Source organism: Bubalus bubalis, chromosome 9 (assembly GCF_019923935.1).
Source record: "Bubalus bubalis isolate 160015118507 breed Murrah chromosome 9, NDDB_SH_1, whole genome shotgun sequence".
Classification (NCBI taxonomy): Eukaryota; Metazoa; Chordata; class Mammalia; order Artiodactyla; family Bovidae; genus Bubalus; species Bubalus bubalis.
In genome coordinates this window covers 104271844-104287065 of record NC_059165.1, presented here as the reverse complement: position 1 = coordinate 104287065, position 15222 = coordinate 104271844, and the positions used below count along the sequence as shown (strand labels likewise).

Here is a 15222-nt window from a genome sequence, read left to right as displayed (position 1 = left end):
CGTGCTTTAGCCGGACCCCAGGGCCCCCCACCTTCACCCTCAGCTGGAGGCGCAGCACCAGCTTTGTCTGGCCGTCTCCCCTGCTTGGATCTCAGCCCCAAGTCCTTGGCTGTCACTGATGCTGAAGGAGTGAATGTGAATGATGGAGGTCAGGGGTGGGGAAGGGGATCAACTCAGTTTAGAACATTCTAGAAAGACCTCTGGTGGTTGGCAGGTAGTGAAAGTGTTAGTCGCTCAGTGGTGTCCGACTCTGTGACCCCATGGACTGTAGCCCACCAGTCTCCTCTGTCCATGGAATTCTCCAGGCAAGAATACTGGAGTGGGCTGCCATTCCCTTCTCCAGGGGATCTTCCTGACCCAGAGACTGAACCTGGGTCTCCTGCATTGCAGACAGATTCTTTATTGTCTGAGCCACAGGGAAGCCTGCCACTTAAAGCTGAGATTTTAATTGGAAACGGTGGCTCTGTGGCTTTCGAGACCTGGGGCAGGTTCCTTGCATGTCCCCAAGGGTCACATTTGATCCTGTCTGTTCTCAGGGGCAGCTTCTTGGTCCCTGCACCCCCAAACCACCTGGTGGCACATAGCACCCCGACGTCCCCCACCAGCTCCCTCCTACCTGTCCATGCCCACTCCCCTGGGGGGCCTGAGAATTTTCCCTCGTTGCATGAAGGTCTTTGGCTGATGCTGAGAGGTTTCCAGAAACAGAAGCAGGTAAGGATTTTGGGGTCAGAGCAAGAGGATTATCCTCAGGTTGGTCCTGAAGATCAACTGCAGTTAGGAGGGACCCCACAGTCCTGAGGTGCGCCCTCCTGAGGGTGGCAGGTGGGCAGGCAGGGAGGGTCTCTCAGATGATGTTCATAGCAGACAAGAGGGGCAGCCTGAGAAAGGCGCTGGAGGAACACAGAAGGCCCTGCCACAGCCCGCCCCCATCCACTGGGTGGGCACACTGGCATGAGGATGGTCTGATAATTCAGCAGTCCACTTAGGGGGTTCCCAGTGATGGTGACAAGGGCCTTTTCACCCTTTGAGGGACCACACAGGGGGCTGCTGACAACCGCAAGAGGAACACCCCGCGTTTGGATGGTCTCAGGGACTGGTGGTTCGTGTGGCTCACAGTGTGGACTGCTGGCCGCTGGCTGCCCACCTGCTGGGCGCCCAGGGATTCATAGCATCGCATACATGGTGCTTGGCCACACCCGGGGAGCCGTGACTTCCGTTCGCTTTAACCACAAAAGGGGCTTCTATAGGTTACGACTCACATGCATGGCTGTTTCGCTCATTACTTAAAAAAAAAAAAAAAGGCAGTATATAGGATGGCTTCCATCCCTAGAACGCTGGAAATTTTGCCCAATAAAAATGTGAACTCCTGGGCAAATCCTTAAGACTGCAGTGGAGCTTTGTTATTGTCATTGTTTTATCTGTCTAGGGGGCAAAAAAGAACTTTTTAAACCACTTTAACTGTTTATTATTTTAAAAAGGTTTTTTTTTTTTTTTTTTGGCCATGCTGTGAGACTTGTGGGATCTTAGTTTCTGGACCAGAGATTGAACCCGGGCCCTTACCAGTGACAGCACCAAGTTCTAACCACTGGACCATCAAGGAATCCCCTCTACTTTAACCATCTTAAAGCGGACAGTTCAGTGGCATTTAGCACATCACACTGTTGTGCGATCCCCGCCCCTATCTAGTTCCAGAGTAGGGAACTATTTTGTCACCCTAAAAGGAAACCCTATCACCATTAGCTTATCACCACTTCCCAGCTCCCTCCAGCCCCTGGTACCTACTGATCTTCTTTCTGTCTCTATGGATTAGCCTGTCCTGGACGTTTCATATAAATGGGATTGGATAATGCGTGTGCAGTGCTTACAGTGAGACAAAGCAGAGGCACATACATTATTTATATATATGACATATAAAAAATATGTGCATGTACCATGTATGTATACATATGAAGCTTCCCAGGTGGCTCAGCGGTAAAGAATTTGCCTGCCAAAGCAGGTGACATGGGTTCCATCCCTAGGTCGGGAAGATCCCCTGGAGAAGGAAATGGCAACCCATTTCCAGGAGTCTGGTAGGTTACAGTCCATGGGGTTGCAAAGAGTCAGTATACGTGTATATGAAGGGGCTGGGGTCTCCATCGCCACCTCTTCCCAACTCACCAGCGAGGACCGTATTTGGGTAAGATGTTCTACATTAGCCCTTACAGTAACTCCAAGGCTAATTCTACAGGGCTAAGAATATTTTTGCAAGCTTGCAGTGCCAGGAGAGAAGGTCTGTCATGTCAAGGTAGAACAGCATTTCTCATTTGATTTCTCAGTCTTGGTACTGCTGACATGTGGGGCCCGATCATTCCTTGCTGTGGGGCCATCCTCTGCATCTCAGGGTCTTGAACAGCATCCCTGACCTTCACCCACCAGACACCAGTAGCGCCCGCTCCCTGCAACTATGACACCTAAAAATGTCTCCAGAAACTGCCAAGTGTTTCCTGGGGGGAACAGTCACCCCAGGTGTGCTCCCCTGACTTAGACCTCCATGCTGCTTTCTCAATACCTGGATCCCTTCCAGGGCAACACTCCCTGCCCAAAGCTCCATGCTCTGCCTGCAGGTGCCCACGGGCCTCCGGGGCCAGGCCCTCCTGAAGGTGTGGGGCCGTGACTGGCGGATGGAGGAGGGCCCCCTCTTCCACAACCAAACTTCAGTGACCGTGGACAGCCGGGGAGCCTCCGTATTCATTCAGACTGACAAGCCGGTGTACAGACCCAAGCACCGAGGTGGGCGGCCAGCACAGGCTCAGGGGGGAGGGCCGGCCATGGATGGGAGCTGCCACACCCCTCTCTCCTTTCTTCCAGTGCTCATCAGCATCTTCACCGTCACCCCAGACCTGAGGCCTACCAGCGAAAAGGTGAGATCGGCTTCTAAAACCATGTGCCCGGGACTCACCCACTGGGGTCTGGCCTGGCCAGGGCCATCATCCACAACTTGCCTTTCCTCCTGCCTCTTCGAATTTCTACCTGCATTCTGGGTTTCTTCCCGGGGTTCCACATCTGCTGGGGGAGCCAGGAGGGAGGTCTGTGTGACAGAGAGAGGCCAGGGCATTAGTGGAAGTGCTTCTTCCAGAGGTCCCCACGGTGGCCAGTGGCCCTCCGTACGGGCAGCTGCCTGTGTTCCTCTGGAGGTTGGTTGAGGGCCTGAAATGGGTGAAGTCCAAGAGGGATAAATCACAGGACATTGAATTCAAAGTGCAAAGTCTCCCAGTGCCTCTGGATGCAGTATGGACACCCGCGAGCTGATGGAGCTGTATCCACGTGCACAGGGTCAGCCATGCGTGGGACCCGGCAGAGCGTGTCGTTGGGTTCAGGAGGCACAGGTGTGCAAGCAGTTGTCCTTCCCTGGAGCTGGTGTGGAGTCTTCAGTTTGGCACTGATGGGCACCAGCTGGAAGCCAGGCTCCAGGCTGGTGCTGGAGGTTCAGAGATAAAAGCGTGCATCCCAGGCCTGAAAGGAACCTGGCATCCCTAGAAACAACCCAGTTGCCACCTGCGAGGGCTGCTTGGAGGAGTTGTCCTTCTTGGGGTGCTAGGGAGGGCAGGGCTGTGATCAGGAGCAAAGAACACAGAGACCACTAAATGGGGCTCAGCCACCCTCATTGCCATTGGCAACTGCGTGAGCTTGCTGGGCGACTTAAAGGGCAGAAATGCATTCTTTCCCAGTTCTGGGGCCTAGAAGTCTAAGATCAGGGTGTGAGTAGAATTGATTCCTTCCAAGTACCATGTGATATAAGAACTGGACATAAAGAAGGCTGAGCGCAGAAGAAGTGACGTTTTCCAATTGTGGTGCTGGAGAAGACTCTTGAGAGTCCCTTGGACTGCATGGAGATCAAACCAGTCAGTCCTAAAGGAAATCAACCCTGAATATTCATTGGAAGGACTGATGCTGAAGCTAAAGCTCCAATACTTTGGTCTCCTGACATGAAGAGCCAGCTCATTGCAAAAGACCCTGATGCTGGGAAAGATTGAAGAGGGCAGCAGAGGATGAGATGGTTAGATAGCATCATTGACTCAGTGGACATGAATTTGGGCAAACTCTGGGAGATAGTGAAGGACAGGGAAGCCTGGCATGCTGCAGTTCATGGGGCCGCAGAGAGTCAGACACGACTGAGTGCCTGAACAACAACAGCAAGGACCATGAGTGAAGAATCTGTTCCAGGCCTCCCTCCTAGGCTGGTAACTGGACGTCTCTCTTCGTCTTTATTTTGCCCTCCCTTTATTCCCATCTGTTTCCAAATTTTCCTTTCTTATGACACAAGTCCTATTGGGTTGGGACCGATGCTTTGTCATTGTTTAGTCACTCAGTTGTGTCCTACCCTTTGTGACCCCATGGACTGTAGCCCGATAGGCTCTTCTGTGGGATTTTCCAGGCAAGAATCCTGGAGTGGGTTGCTATTTCCTTCCCCATCCAGGGGTTGAACCTACGTCTCCTGCATTGGCATGCGGATTCTTGACCACTGAGCCACCAGGAGAGCCCAGGACCTGTGCTAGGGACCTTGAAATCACCACCATCTCCAAATATAGACACGTTCTGAGAATTGAGGCTGAGGACATCACATATGAATTTGGGCAGGAGTGGGGGGCACCATTCAAGCCATTACAGCACCTGAGCCTGTCCCAAGGGATGAACACTCAGCATGTACAGAGGACTTTGGTCTTTCAGGAGGGTTTGCTTACGGCCTCTGTCTGTCTCATTTGCAGCTGGAAGCTTACATCCTGGTGAGTGTCCTGCCCCTCTGCAGCTCTGGCTTGGGGACAGCCTGCTCTCTGCAAGACCTGGTCTGTCTTTGTGCACTACTCCCCCTCCGGGTTGATCCCTGCCTGCCCCAGTGCCCCACAGGCTGAGACCGGGTCCAGCCCTGTCCCTGACTCAACCCTGGGATAAGCTGAGTGCATGTCTGCCCATCTCTTTGTCGATTTTCAAGCACCTCCCTAAATGGGGAGTCAGGATGACCTCTTCTGGCCTCTTGTCGTCAGACATGTCCCTTCTATGCCCCGAGCTTCCGTTTGCTCATCACAAATAGCTAATCTTGGGGCCTGTCTTGACACGTATCCTGTCCTAGAGAGGGGGCTTGGAAGGTCCTCGTGCGTGCCAGGCACACTAGGGCTGTCCTGAGCTTATCGTGTGTGTCATCTTGCAGGACCCCCGAGGCTCGCGGATGATGGAATGGAGACACTTGGAGCCCCTGTGCTGTGGTGAGTCTCTCTTCTTATTCCTTCTGTGGTTTGGGGGCTGCACCTTTGGGTGGCAGATGTGATAAAGCTTCCAGGAAAATAGGATGTGCTCTGCCTCGACACCTGCCACTCTTTTCCTGGAGCATGGGACCCTCTGCCCACCTTTCTGTCTCTGGGATTCCAACTGAGGCTCCTCCCATAAATTGAGACCTTTCTGGAATATCAGGGCCTTGTTTGTTAGCACCCCTAACTTCTTCCCACTACATATCTTCCTCGTCTTCACCCTCCACCCAACACAAGATGTTTCTTTTCCAGGTAGGAGTCAGAAGGCTTTGCTTTGGCTGAGGAACTGGCTTTTTTTTTTTCCTTTCTCTATGACAGTGATCTCCTGGAGAAGGAAATGGCAACCCACTCCAGTATTCTTGCGGGGAAATCCCATGGTCAGAGGAGCCTGGCGGGCTACAGTCCATGGGGTCGTAAAACAGTCAGACACGACTGAGCAACTCAGTAGGCACGCATGCCTGTGAGCACGAGGGCCGTGTAACTGACATCTCCTTTTGTGCTTTGGCCCTAACGGAAGTGGAGTCCCATGAGAGGAGAGCTGTAGCAGGGATTTGGGGAGACTGTGAACAGTTTTGCACCTCGACGTGGGAGATGCATAAGCACGGCAGAGCCCTGAGTCCTCTGGAGTCAAATGCAGAGAATGGGCCTCCAGCCGACATGGTGGGTCCTGGTGGTTGGTGCAACGTCACGCACACCTCCAGGTCCCCTGGCCTGGCCTTGACTCCTCTCCATGTCCCTCTTCTTGATTCTGAGATGCCTGGGGAAGGCTTGTGCGACTCTCTGTCCCCGAGGGAATGACTCAGGTGGAGCAGAGTGGAGCAGCTGGGTGGCCTGTTTCCCTGGTTCATTTGGCTCATGGCCTGCACTTGGCTTTGGCCTCAGGGCTCCCCCAGGAACCCTAAGTGCGGCCTCTCCCTGCTTCCCCAACTTAGTCTATGGAGAGGGTGCTGGCTCTGCACAAACCCTTGCCAGCCTTGGGGTGGCCCTGAGCTTCCTTGAGGGGCCGTGCAGGGAGGGGGAGAGGCCAGGTCCCCAGGGCACCTCACCACCAGATGCTGGGCTCTCTGCCCACGCAACTGCCCCAGGATGAGGGGGAGTCTCTCTTCACACAGGCATCACCAACATGACCTTCCCCTTGTCTGACCAGCCGGTACTCGGAGAATGGTTTGTTTTTGTCGAAATGCAAGGCCACGTGTTCAACAGGTCCTTTGAAGTTCAGAAGTATGGTAAGTTGGAGAATCTTAGGCTCTTAAGATTTTAGACCTGGGGGAACCACAGTCCCAGTGATGACACAGATAATAAGGAAGAAGATGGCAGGAGCCTCATTTACTAGGGGCTCAGTCGGGCCAGGCATGAAGTGGAAGGCTGGGTCTTTGTCATGTCTTTTTTTAATCTATTATTTATTTATCTGTGGCTGTGCTGGGTCTTCGTTGCTGCATGCGGGCTCTTCTGTGGTTGAGATGAGCAGGGGCTACTCTCTAGTTGCGGCGCATGGGCTTCTCATTGTGGTGGCTTCACTTGTTGCTGAACACGGGCTCTAGGGCGCGTGGGCTTCAGGAGCTGCAGTACATGGGCTCCCAGGCACTAGAGCACAGGCTCAGTAGTTGTAGCACGTGAGCTTAGTCGCTCCGCGGCATGTGGGATCTTCCTGCATCAGAGATCAAACCTGTGTCTCCTGCATTGGCAAGCGGATTCTTTACCACTGAGCCACCAGGGGAGCCCCTCTCATGTCCTCCTTATAATTTTTTTTTGGCTATGCCACATGGCATGTGGGATCTTTGTTCACCAACCAGGGATTGAAACCTCACCTCCAGCCTTTGAAGCACAGTCTTAACCACTGGACCACCAGAGAAGTCCCTATCATGACCTTTCAAAATAAATCATGGTAAAATATATGACCTCGTATAAGTAGAATCATAATATTTGTCCTTTTGTGAATGGCATTTCATGGAGCATAATGCCTCAAGGTTCGTCCATGTTGCAGCATGTGTCAGAATGGCCTTCTTTTTTAAGCCTGTCATTTCCTTTTCTTCTTTCATCCTCATCCTGAATCTATGAGGTATCTCCATTTTACAGATGGAGTAACTGAGGCTGGGAGAGTCATTAAGGAAACTGCTCAAGGAACAAGAGCTGGGGAGTCGACCTGGGCCAGAGTCACATACTGTGGCTTCTGTGCTAAAATTCTCCCTTATGGAGGCAAGGGTTTCTCTTCCTTTCATGAAGAAGGTCTTGAAAGGAAAAGCCATAGAGGAAAGGGTTATAAATTACAAGCAACAGAAGCCTGGTACAGACTCAGTGAGGAAAAAAAAGGGATTTACAGGCTCATGTAACAAGCTCTAAGGACCAGAGTCTTCATGTTTCCTCTGTTCTGCTCCCTGGTGTCCATGTCTCTGTGGGCTGTGCAAGGTGATGAGATGGGTGGGTGTGCCCAGGGCAGCAAGGAGGGACTGTCTCCAGCCACAAGCACCCTTAGAATGCCCATAACTGGTCCAGAAGCCTGGCTACTTCTGCACCCCTGGGATGGGCTGCAATTGGCTACACTCAATGCAGATGGCCTAAAACTGATGAGATATGGTCCCCTGAGAAAAACAGCGTGTTGGTCCCTCAAAGATGGAAAATAGATGTGGCCCACAAAATCCCCAGAGAGCTGCCGGTGCATGTCAGCAGTGAGGCCCTGGAGTTGTTTGCTGTCTTTACCTCCAGCACCCTTCTGGAGCCACCCCGGTGGTGGAAGGCACCCTGCCTCCTTCCTCTCTGCTCTCTCCCTTCAGTGCTGCCGAAGTTTGAGCTCCTTATTGACCCACCCGCTTATATCCGGGACCTGGACACATGTGAAACCGGCACTGTGCAAGCCAGGTGAGAAAGAGGCGGCCACTATATTCGAGCCTTTCCAACCGTGGGCCCGTCCCGCCCAGGACACCCCCGCCCGGCCTCCCAGGCATGCTTCTTCCCTAGGACTCACCCCTCCTCCCGGGCACATCCTCTCCTCCTTGGACTCGGTCTTCCCCTGTACTTGTGCCTCCCCTAGAAGAGTCCCCTCCGCAGGGCAGCCCAGCGCCCAGGACACGCCCCGCCCCTAGGACACGCCCCTCCGCAGGGCACACCCCTTCAGCAATGCCGCATTCCCCCGCAGACGGCGTCCGTGGCGCGTGGGCTGACCCCACAGGGATATTCTTGAGCGCTTGTTGTTCAGTCGCCCAGTTGTGTCCGACTCTTTGCAACCCTAATGACCAGGCTGTTGACAGAGCTCAACGTGAGGGTCAACCAGAGGATGTCAGAAGGCGCTATTCCTTTCTGTCCCCTGGGAGGGCTCTACGAGGCCCGTGTTCCCGCCCCAGGTCTGCCACCTGCCGGAGGCTGTGGCTGAGACGTCTCCCTTGCGTTTCTTCCCCGAAAAAAATACAAGGGCGCGCTGGATACACGCCCATTTTATAGTCCAGAAAATACTGTAAAAATTCTGGGCGTTTTTTTTTTTTTTTTCTTTTCGATTTTGCTCCTGTCTTGCTCCTGTGTCCCAGTAAGCAGTTGTCTCCACTGCATCAGGCATGACATACATACATTTAAGTCTTTCACCTACATTCTTGAGAAGATGGTTTATTCTCATTCTCCGTGAGGAAACCGAAGCTCAAAGAAATCAGATCCCTGGTTCAAAGTTGAACTCCTTGGGCACTTAAGCCTAGCCAGGCCTTCCTGTTGCTTACCGTTCCTCGATCCTCCGTTCAGCCTTAGTCCAGTGCCCCACCTCAACAGTTGTCTCACATACCCCGCTTCTTTGGGTCCAGAGTTCCTCTCGGACCCTTGGTCTCTTTTTCTGTCCAACATGAGGCTTGGTGTAGAGGATCTCAGGGACTTTCTGAGACTGACCCCTCCCCACTATCCTCTGGGCCCCTGCTTGTGAAACTCACTACTCTTTGTCCTTTTGTTCCAGGTATACCTTTGGGAAACCTGTCTCGGGGACTTTAACCGTCAACATGACTGTGAATGGTGTGGGGTACTACAGCCAGGAGGTGGGGCGCCCCATCCTTAGGACCACCAAGGTGAGGAGCAGCAACCTTGAGCTTCACCCAATAGGTCCCTTCCCACAGCGCCTGCTCCTGGCTTCGGCTCTGTGATCACCCATTTTATTTTACTTTCCAGAACAGTTTGTATGGTGGGAATCTTCCTGGTGATAAAATTCTTACAGGCTGGACATAGAGGCTAGAACATATAAAAAAGAAATAATAAAGTTGACTTGTCCTCTGATAGGCAGACATAGCCAGTATTGCTATTTTGATGTCTTTCTTCTTAGGATGTTATTGTAGGTAAAGGAAACATTTTATTGAGACATAATTCACATAACATGCAATTCAGATATCCATATAGAAGGTACTATTCATGCCCCTGGAGGGGACGCACAGAGGCTTAACCACTGGACCACCAGGGCAGTCCCACAAGTTATTGCTTCTTCTTGACTTTTGATGGATAATGCTAGGAACATTCATGTATATTTTTGTGTGATGTATCTCTTGGATTTGGAATTCCTGAGTTCTATGGCTTGAATTAAATATGATCACCGGAATAAGGACAAACAAAGGATTTTTATTCATAGCTTGCAGCAAGGGACTCAGCCACCATCACATGTGTTTGGCAGAGACTCAAAAGGCAGGTGGAGAAGTGGGAAAGATCTATAGTGAAAAATGGAAAAGGCTTCTGGTGCGCCATGATGGGAGGCTATTGGCATGTGGAAGTCATGGGGTAATAGAAGCAGGCATCCAATGTATTTGATGAGGGCTGCATATTTGACTTTTTCCAATTGTTGCTTGGACTGCAGAGAGATCAAACCAGGCAATCCTAAAGGAAATCAACCCTGAATATTCACTGGAAAAGCTGATGCTGAAGCTGAAGCTCCAATACTTTGGCCACTTGATGTGAAGAGCCAACTCATTAGAAAAGATCATGGTGCTGGGAAAGATTGAAGGCAGGAGGAGAAGGAGACGACAGAGGACGAGATGGTTGGATGGCTCACGGAGTCAATGGACATGAGTTTGAGCAAACTCTGGGAGATGGTGAAGGACAGGGAAGCCTGGTGTGCTGCAGTCCATGGGGTTGCAAAGAGTCAGACACGACTCAGTGACTGAACAACAGCAGTTGTTTCTAAGATGGAAGTGGGGGCAAATATCAGGGAAATAGTCAATTATTAGGTCCTGGCCATTTGGGGCTGATTGTTATAGGGGTTGTTGTTGGGTTGCTATAGAGATAGAGGTCTGACTTCTTACAAGTCTGACTTGTAGCTGGCTCTCCCACGTCTGTGGGTTCTGCATCCCAGGATTCAACCAGCCTCACACAGAAACTCTTCGAAGTTGGTTGAATCCATGGGTGTGGAACTTGTGGGTATGGAGAGCTGACTGTAATGGGTTGGCTTCCTACACTGGTGCCTGCAGATCTTGAGTCAGAGTTACTTTTTTCTATACTTGTTCAGTCGCTAAGTCATGTCCAACTCTTTGCAACCCCATAAACTGTAGCACTCCAGGTTTTCTCTGGCCTTCACTGTCTGCCAGAGTTTGCTCAAACTCATGTCCATTGAGTTGGTGATGCTCTCCAACCATCTCATCCTCTGTTGCTCCCTTCTCCTCCTGCCCTCAATCTTTCGCAGGATCAGGGTCTTTTCCAATTAGTCTCCATCTGGATGTTCAATCTCTGAGTGGTGACTACATTTAATTATTTGAGGAATTCCCGGATTTTTTTTTTCTAAAGTGGCTACATGATTTCACATCCCCTTGCATGTAAAATTTCATAATCTGGTTTTTATTTTTCTTCTTCAACTTAAAATTCCACTGTGTGTGTGCCACTACGCAACATATACAAGCAGTCCTGGAGATTCTGGGGCTGAGTTCTGTCATCCCCACCTCCTCTCTGCTGCTGCTGCTGCTGCTAAGTCGCTTTAGTCATGTCCAACTCTGTGCGACCCCATAGACGGCAGCCCACCAGGCTCCCCCGTCCCTAGGATTCTCCAGGCAAGAACACTGGAGTGGATTGCCATTTCCTTCTCCAATGCATGAAAGTGAAAAGTGAAAGTGAAGTTGCTCAGTCGTGTCCGACTCCTAGCGACCCGATGGACTGCAGCCCACCAGGCCTCTCTGTCCATGGGATTTTCCAGGCAAGAGTACTGGAGTGGGTTGCCATTGCCTTCTCCGCCACCTCCTCTCTACCTCCACCCAAACCAACTTCCTCGTCCCTTTGCCCCCGGGATGCGTCCTCTCTCTGTGTCACCATGGCTTCTCTTCTGTGGAGTGGACACTCTGGCCTCTCCCCTCATCTGTGCCTGGTGCTCGTGCCCTTGTTACCCTAGCCATTCTCCCTAGAAGCTGCCCCGGTAGCTCTTGTCTTAACGTTCTCTTTACTGAGTAATTCACTCCACAGCTGTTTATGGACGTGGATTATTTGCCCCTGGGAGCAGTCCTGAGATAGGAGTTGATTGGAGGAGGTGGGGGGGGGGGTTCTGTACCCTGGGCGCAGAAGGGGAACCAATGCTCCAGCGTGTGGCTGACCAGGTTCAAGTCCCCACCTTGCAGTCTGGCCCGAGGGGTTGTTTCAGCTTCTGCCCAAAGAGCCGACCTCTCTCCTCCTAGAAAACAATTCATATGTAGCCAGGGACTCAGCCTCCATGCAGTGATGCACAGCATAGAATGGATGGGTCATCGAGTGTCCCCCTGGTCCTCCAAGCGGCCAGAGGGGCACCTCTTGAGCTGTGTGTTTGTGAGTCGTCTCTCAAAGCTGCTCTGCTCCGGCTGAGCACAACCTGTGTGTCTCCTACCTCCAGATCCATGGCTCCCAGGACTTCAGCATCTGTGTGAAGGACATGATTCCGGCCGACGTCCCCGAGCACTTCCGGGGCACCATCAGCATCTGGGCCACGGTGACCGCTGTGGATGGGAGCCATCAGGTGGCCTTCGACGACTCCACTCCGGTCCAGAGGCAGCTGGTGGACGTCCGGTACTCCAAGGACACGAGGAAGCAGTTTAAGCCGGGGCTGTCCTACGTGGGGAAGGTAAGCCCCAGGCATGGTGCCCAGTAGGCCCTGCCAAGGTCACAGGCTCTGTGCCGCCTCCCGCCCTAACTCCTGCCGGAGGAGCACTCTGTAACCCCTGCAAGGCCCTGCAGCTGTGATGTGGTTGAAAACCAAGAACTTTTGCCGTCTTGGGATTAAGGGGCTGCTTTGCTGAGCATAGTGAGACATTTCCAAACCTAGAGCACTAAACCCGATGCTATGTATCCACTTATTAAGTCAGTTCCACGATGGTATCGCCTTCCTTAATTGGGTTGATTTTATGTCTAGGTGACTTAACTACTAAGTCCATAAAAGGCAGATCCCCGTCTCTGAGACAGTCTGATTCAGCTCCCTTGTGGGGAGTGGCATTTAGAACAGGCCCCTGCCTCTCTTCCACCCACTGCACCATTTTTCTACACAGTAAAATTTGAGATGACTAGAGATTCGAGATGCTGAACTGGGGCATCTGGTTTCAAGTGGAATTTGGGGGGAAGGGAGGGCAAGACCAGTGGAGCCTTGAGTCACTCCAGGGTGACCCTTGCCTCTGCCCGGTCCCCACACCCCTCTTCCCTTTTGCATCCCATGGGTCACCCACAGGGTCCTAGAGGCCTGTCTGCATGTTGTTCCTGCTCCTCTTGCTCTGCTCTGGGACCTCCCTTCCCTCCTCCATGATGAGATCTCAGCCCCCACCCCCAGCTCTCTGTTCCATGCACAGAGGCATGGCTCATGTGCCCCTGGGTTTGAGGGTCCCAGCTAAGGCACCATACGGAATATGTATGAATGGACTTGGGGCCGTCCATTCAGTGAAAGGGGAGTGTTTCACCTTCACCCAGGAAATCATCCACTCTCTGCATTAGGGGCTTCCCAGGTGGCACTAGTGGTAAAGAACCCACCTGCCTATGCAGGAGACCTAAGAGACATGAATTCAATCCCTGGGTCGGGAAGATCCCTCGAAGGAGGGCTTGGCAACCCCCTCCAATATTCTCAGCTGGAGAATCCTCATGGACAGAGGAGCCTGGCGGGCTACAGTCCATAGGGTCGCAAAGAGTCAGACACAACTGAAGCGACTTAGCACTCATTTCATATCTGCATTAAAGAATGGAGCTGGGAATACCCTGGCAGCCCAGTGGTTAAAACTTTGCCTTCAAATGCAGGGGGTGCGGATTCAATCCCTGGTTGGGGAGCTAAGATCCCACATGCCTAGTGGCCAAAACCAAAACAGAAAACAAAAACAATACTGTAACAAATTCCATAAAGACTAAAAATGGTCCACATTAAAAAAAAAAAAAAAAAAAGAATGGAACTGGTCACCCCATCACCAGATACCTGCACAGTTGAGAGGTGCTCCAGGATCTTTCAGGAACCACTGACCATATTTCTTCACAACATCCATGAATTTTGAACCCCTCTCTCTGACTGCCTTTTCTACCTGTCGGAATGAGTGAGGTCTAAGAGTCACATGGAACTGTTTCCACCACACTGCTTGCGCTGTTCCTTCCTGGCTGGGGCACCAGGTAAATGGCTGGTGATTTGTGCCTTGTGACTTCTTTGCCAAGTCCAAGGTCATAAAAGCTTTCCCCTGTGTTATCTTCTAAGTATTTTGTAGTTCTAACCATTACATTTAGGTCTCTGATTCATTTCGAGTTAATTTTGGCATATGGTGTGAGGTTGGGGTTCAGCTTCATTCTTTTGCATCTGGAGACCCAGTTGTCCCAGAACCATTTGGTGTTTTCCCATTGAATGGTCTTGGCACCCTTGTCAAAAATCAATTGACTGTAATCCTTTTCTTTTGCAATGCCATGTGCCATGCGGGATTTTATTTCCCTGGCCAGGGATTGAACATGTGCCCCCTGCAGTGAGAGAGAGCAGCCCTAACCACTGAACCTGCCAGGGGAGTCCCCTTCGCCATGTTTTGATCTTTTTCGATAATCAATTGGCTATAGATGGCTGGACTTATTTCTGGACCGTCAATTCTGATTCATCAATTTTCATATCTGTTCTCACATGAGTTCCGTCAAGTGCAGCGTCTTCACCACTGCACTTTGTAGCAAGTTTTGGAATTGGATGTATGAGTTCTTGATTCCTTAACAGGATTGCTTTAGCTGTTTGGGGCCCCTTAGCATCAAATTGTCGATTGCTTCAAGGGAGCTGGCTGGGATTCTGCTGGGGAATTGGGCCGAGTCTGTAGATCAGTTTGGGGGTGTCACCAGCCTAACCACAGTGACTCCTTGGTGACCCATTCCAGGTGGAGCTGTCGTACCCAGATGGTAGCCCGGCAGAGGGAGTGACTGTCCAGATCAGGGCAGAACTGACGCCGAAGGACAACATCTACACCGTGGAGTCTGTGTCCCAGGGTGGGCTGGTGGAGTTTGAAATCCCCTCCATCCCTATGTCAGCCCAGCATGTGTGGCTGGAGGTGAGTCACCTAGACCCTTGTCATTCAGCCAGCAGACATGGGTTTGGTCCCTCCTCCAGGCCACGCTCAGGCACTGGGTCAGTCGTCCTGGGTCCTGCACCTGCCATGAGTGAGTTCAGTCTGATGGGAGAGCCGGCCAGGGGGTCAGATAAACCAAACACCCCAGAGGGAGGCAGGATGCTGAGAAAGGGTCAGGGTGTCTGGCTCCCCCCAAGGGATCTGCCCAGGTGGACTCCTGACCAGGGGGAGGTTCAGCCAGGCTGCTTCCTGGAAGGTGGAACAACATATGCAGAGGCCCAGAGAACTGCAATCATAGTATAATTAGGTTCTGCAGTGCCCAGCTTGCCAAGCCATTGCAGGAAGAAATGGAGGAGGGAGCCGGTGGGGCTTCCCCTTACCTCAAGGGATGTTGCTTAGGGTCCACCCAGAAGGCAGTGTGGACTGACTGGTCTGATTTTTATAACCTCTCCCCACGCCAGAGGCCTTCCCAAATGGCG

The 15222-nt window shown here is 52.0% G+C and overlaps 1 protein-coding gene across 1 annotated transcript in view; it reads left to right on the top strand.

Moving 5' to 3' along the window:
• The window catches only part of CPAMD8 (C3 and PZP like alpha-2-macroglobulin domain containing 8), a 95952-nt gene that overhangs the window by 10923 nt on the left and 69807 nt on the right, over positions 1 to 15222 (top strand). The window contains exons 4-12 of the mRNA XM_025293781.3: positions 2604 to 2769; positions 2848 to 2900; positions 4746 to 4763; positions 5186 to 5240; positions 6395 to 6508; positions 8054 to 8138; positions 9211 to 9319; positions 12082 to 12309; positions 14555 to 14725. Of these exons, the coding sequence (XP_025149566.3) occupies positions 2604 to 2769; positions 2848 to 2900; positions 4746 to 4763; positions 5186 to 5240; positions 6395 to 6508; positions 8054 to 8138; positions 9211 to 9319; positions 12082 to 12309; positions 14555 to 14725 (999 nt within the window). The remainder of the gene's footprint in view (positions 1 to 2603; positions 2770 to 2847; positions 2901 to 4745; positions 4764 to 5185; positions 5241 to 6394; positions 6509 to 8053; positions 8139 to 9210; positions 9320 to 12081; positions 12310 to 14554; positions 14726 to 15222) is intronic.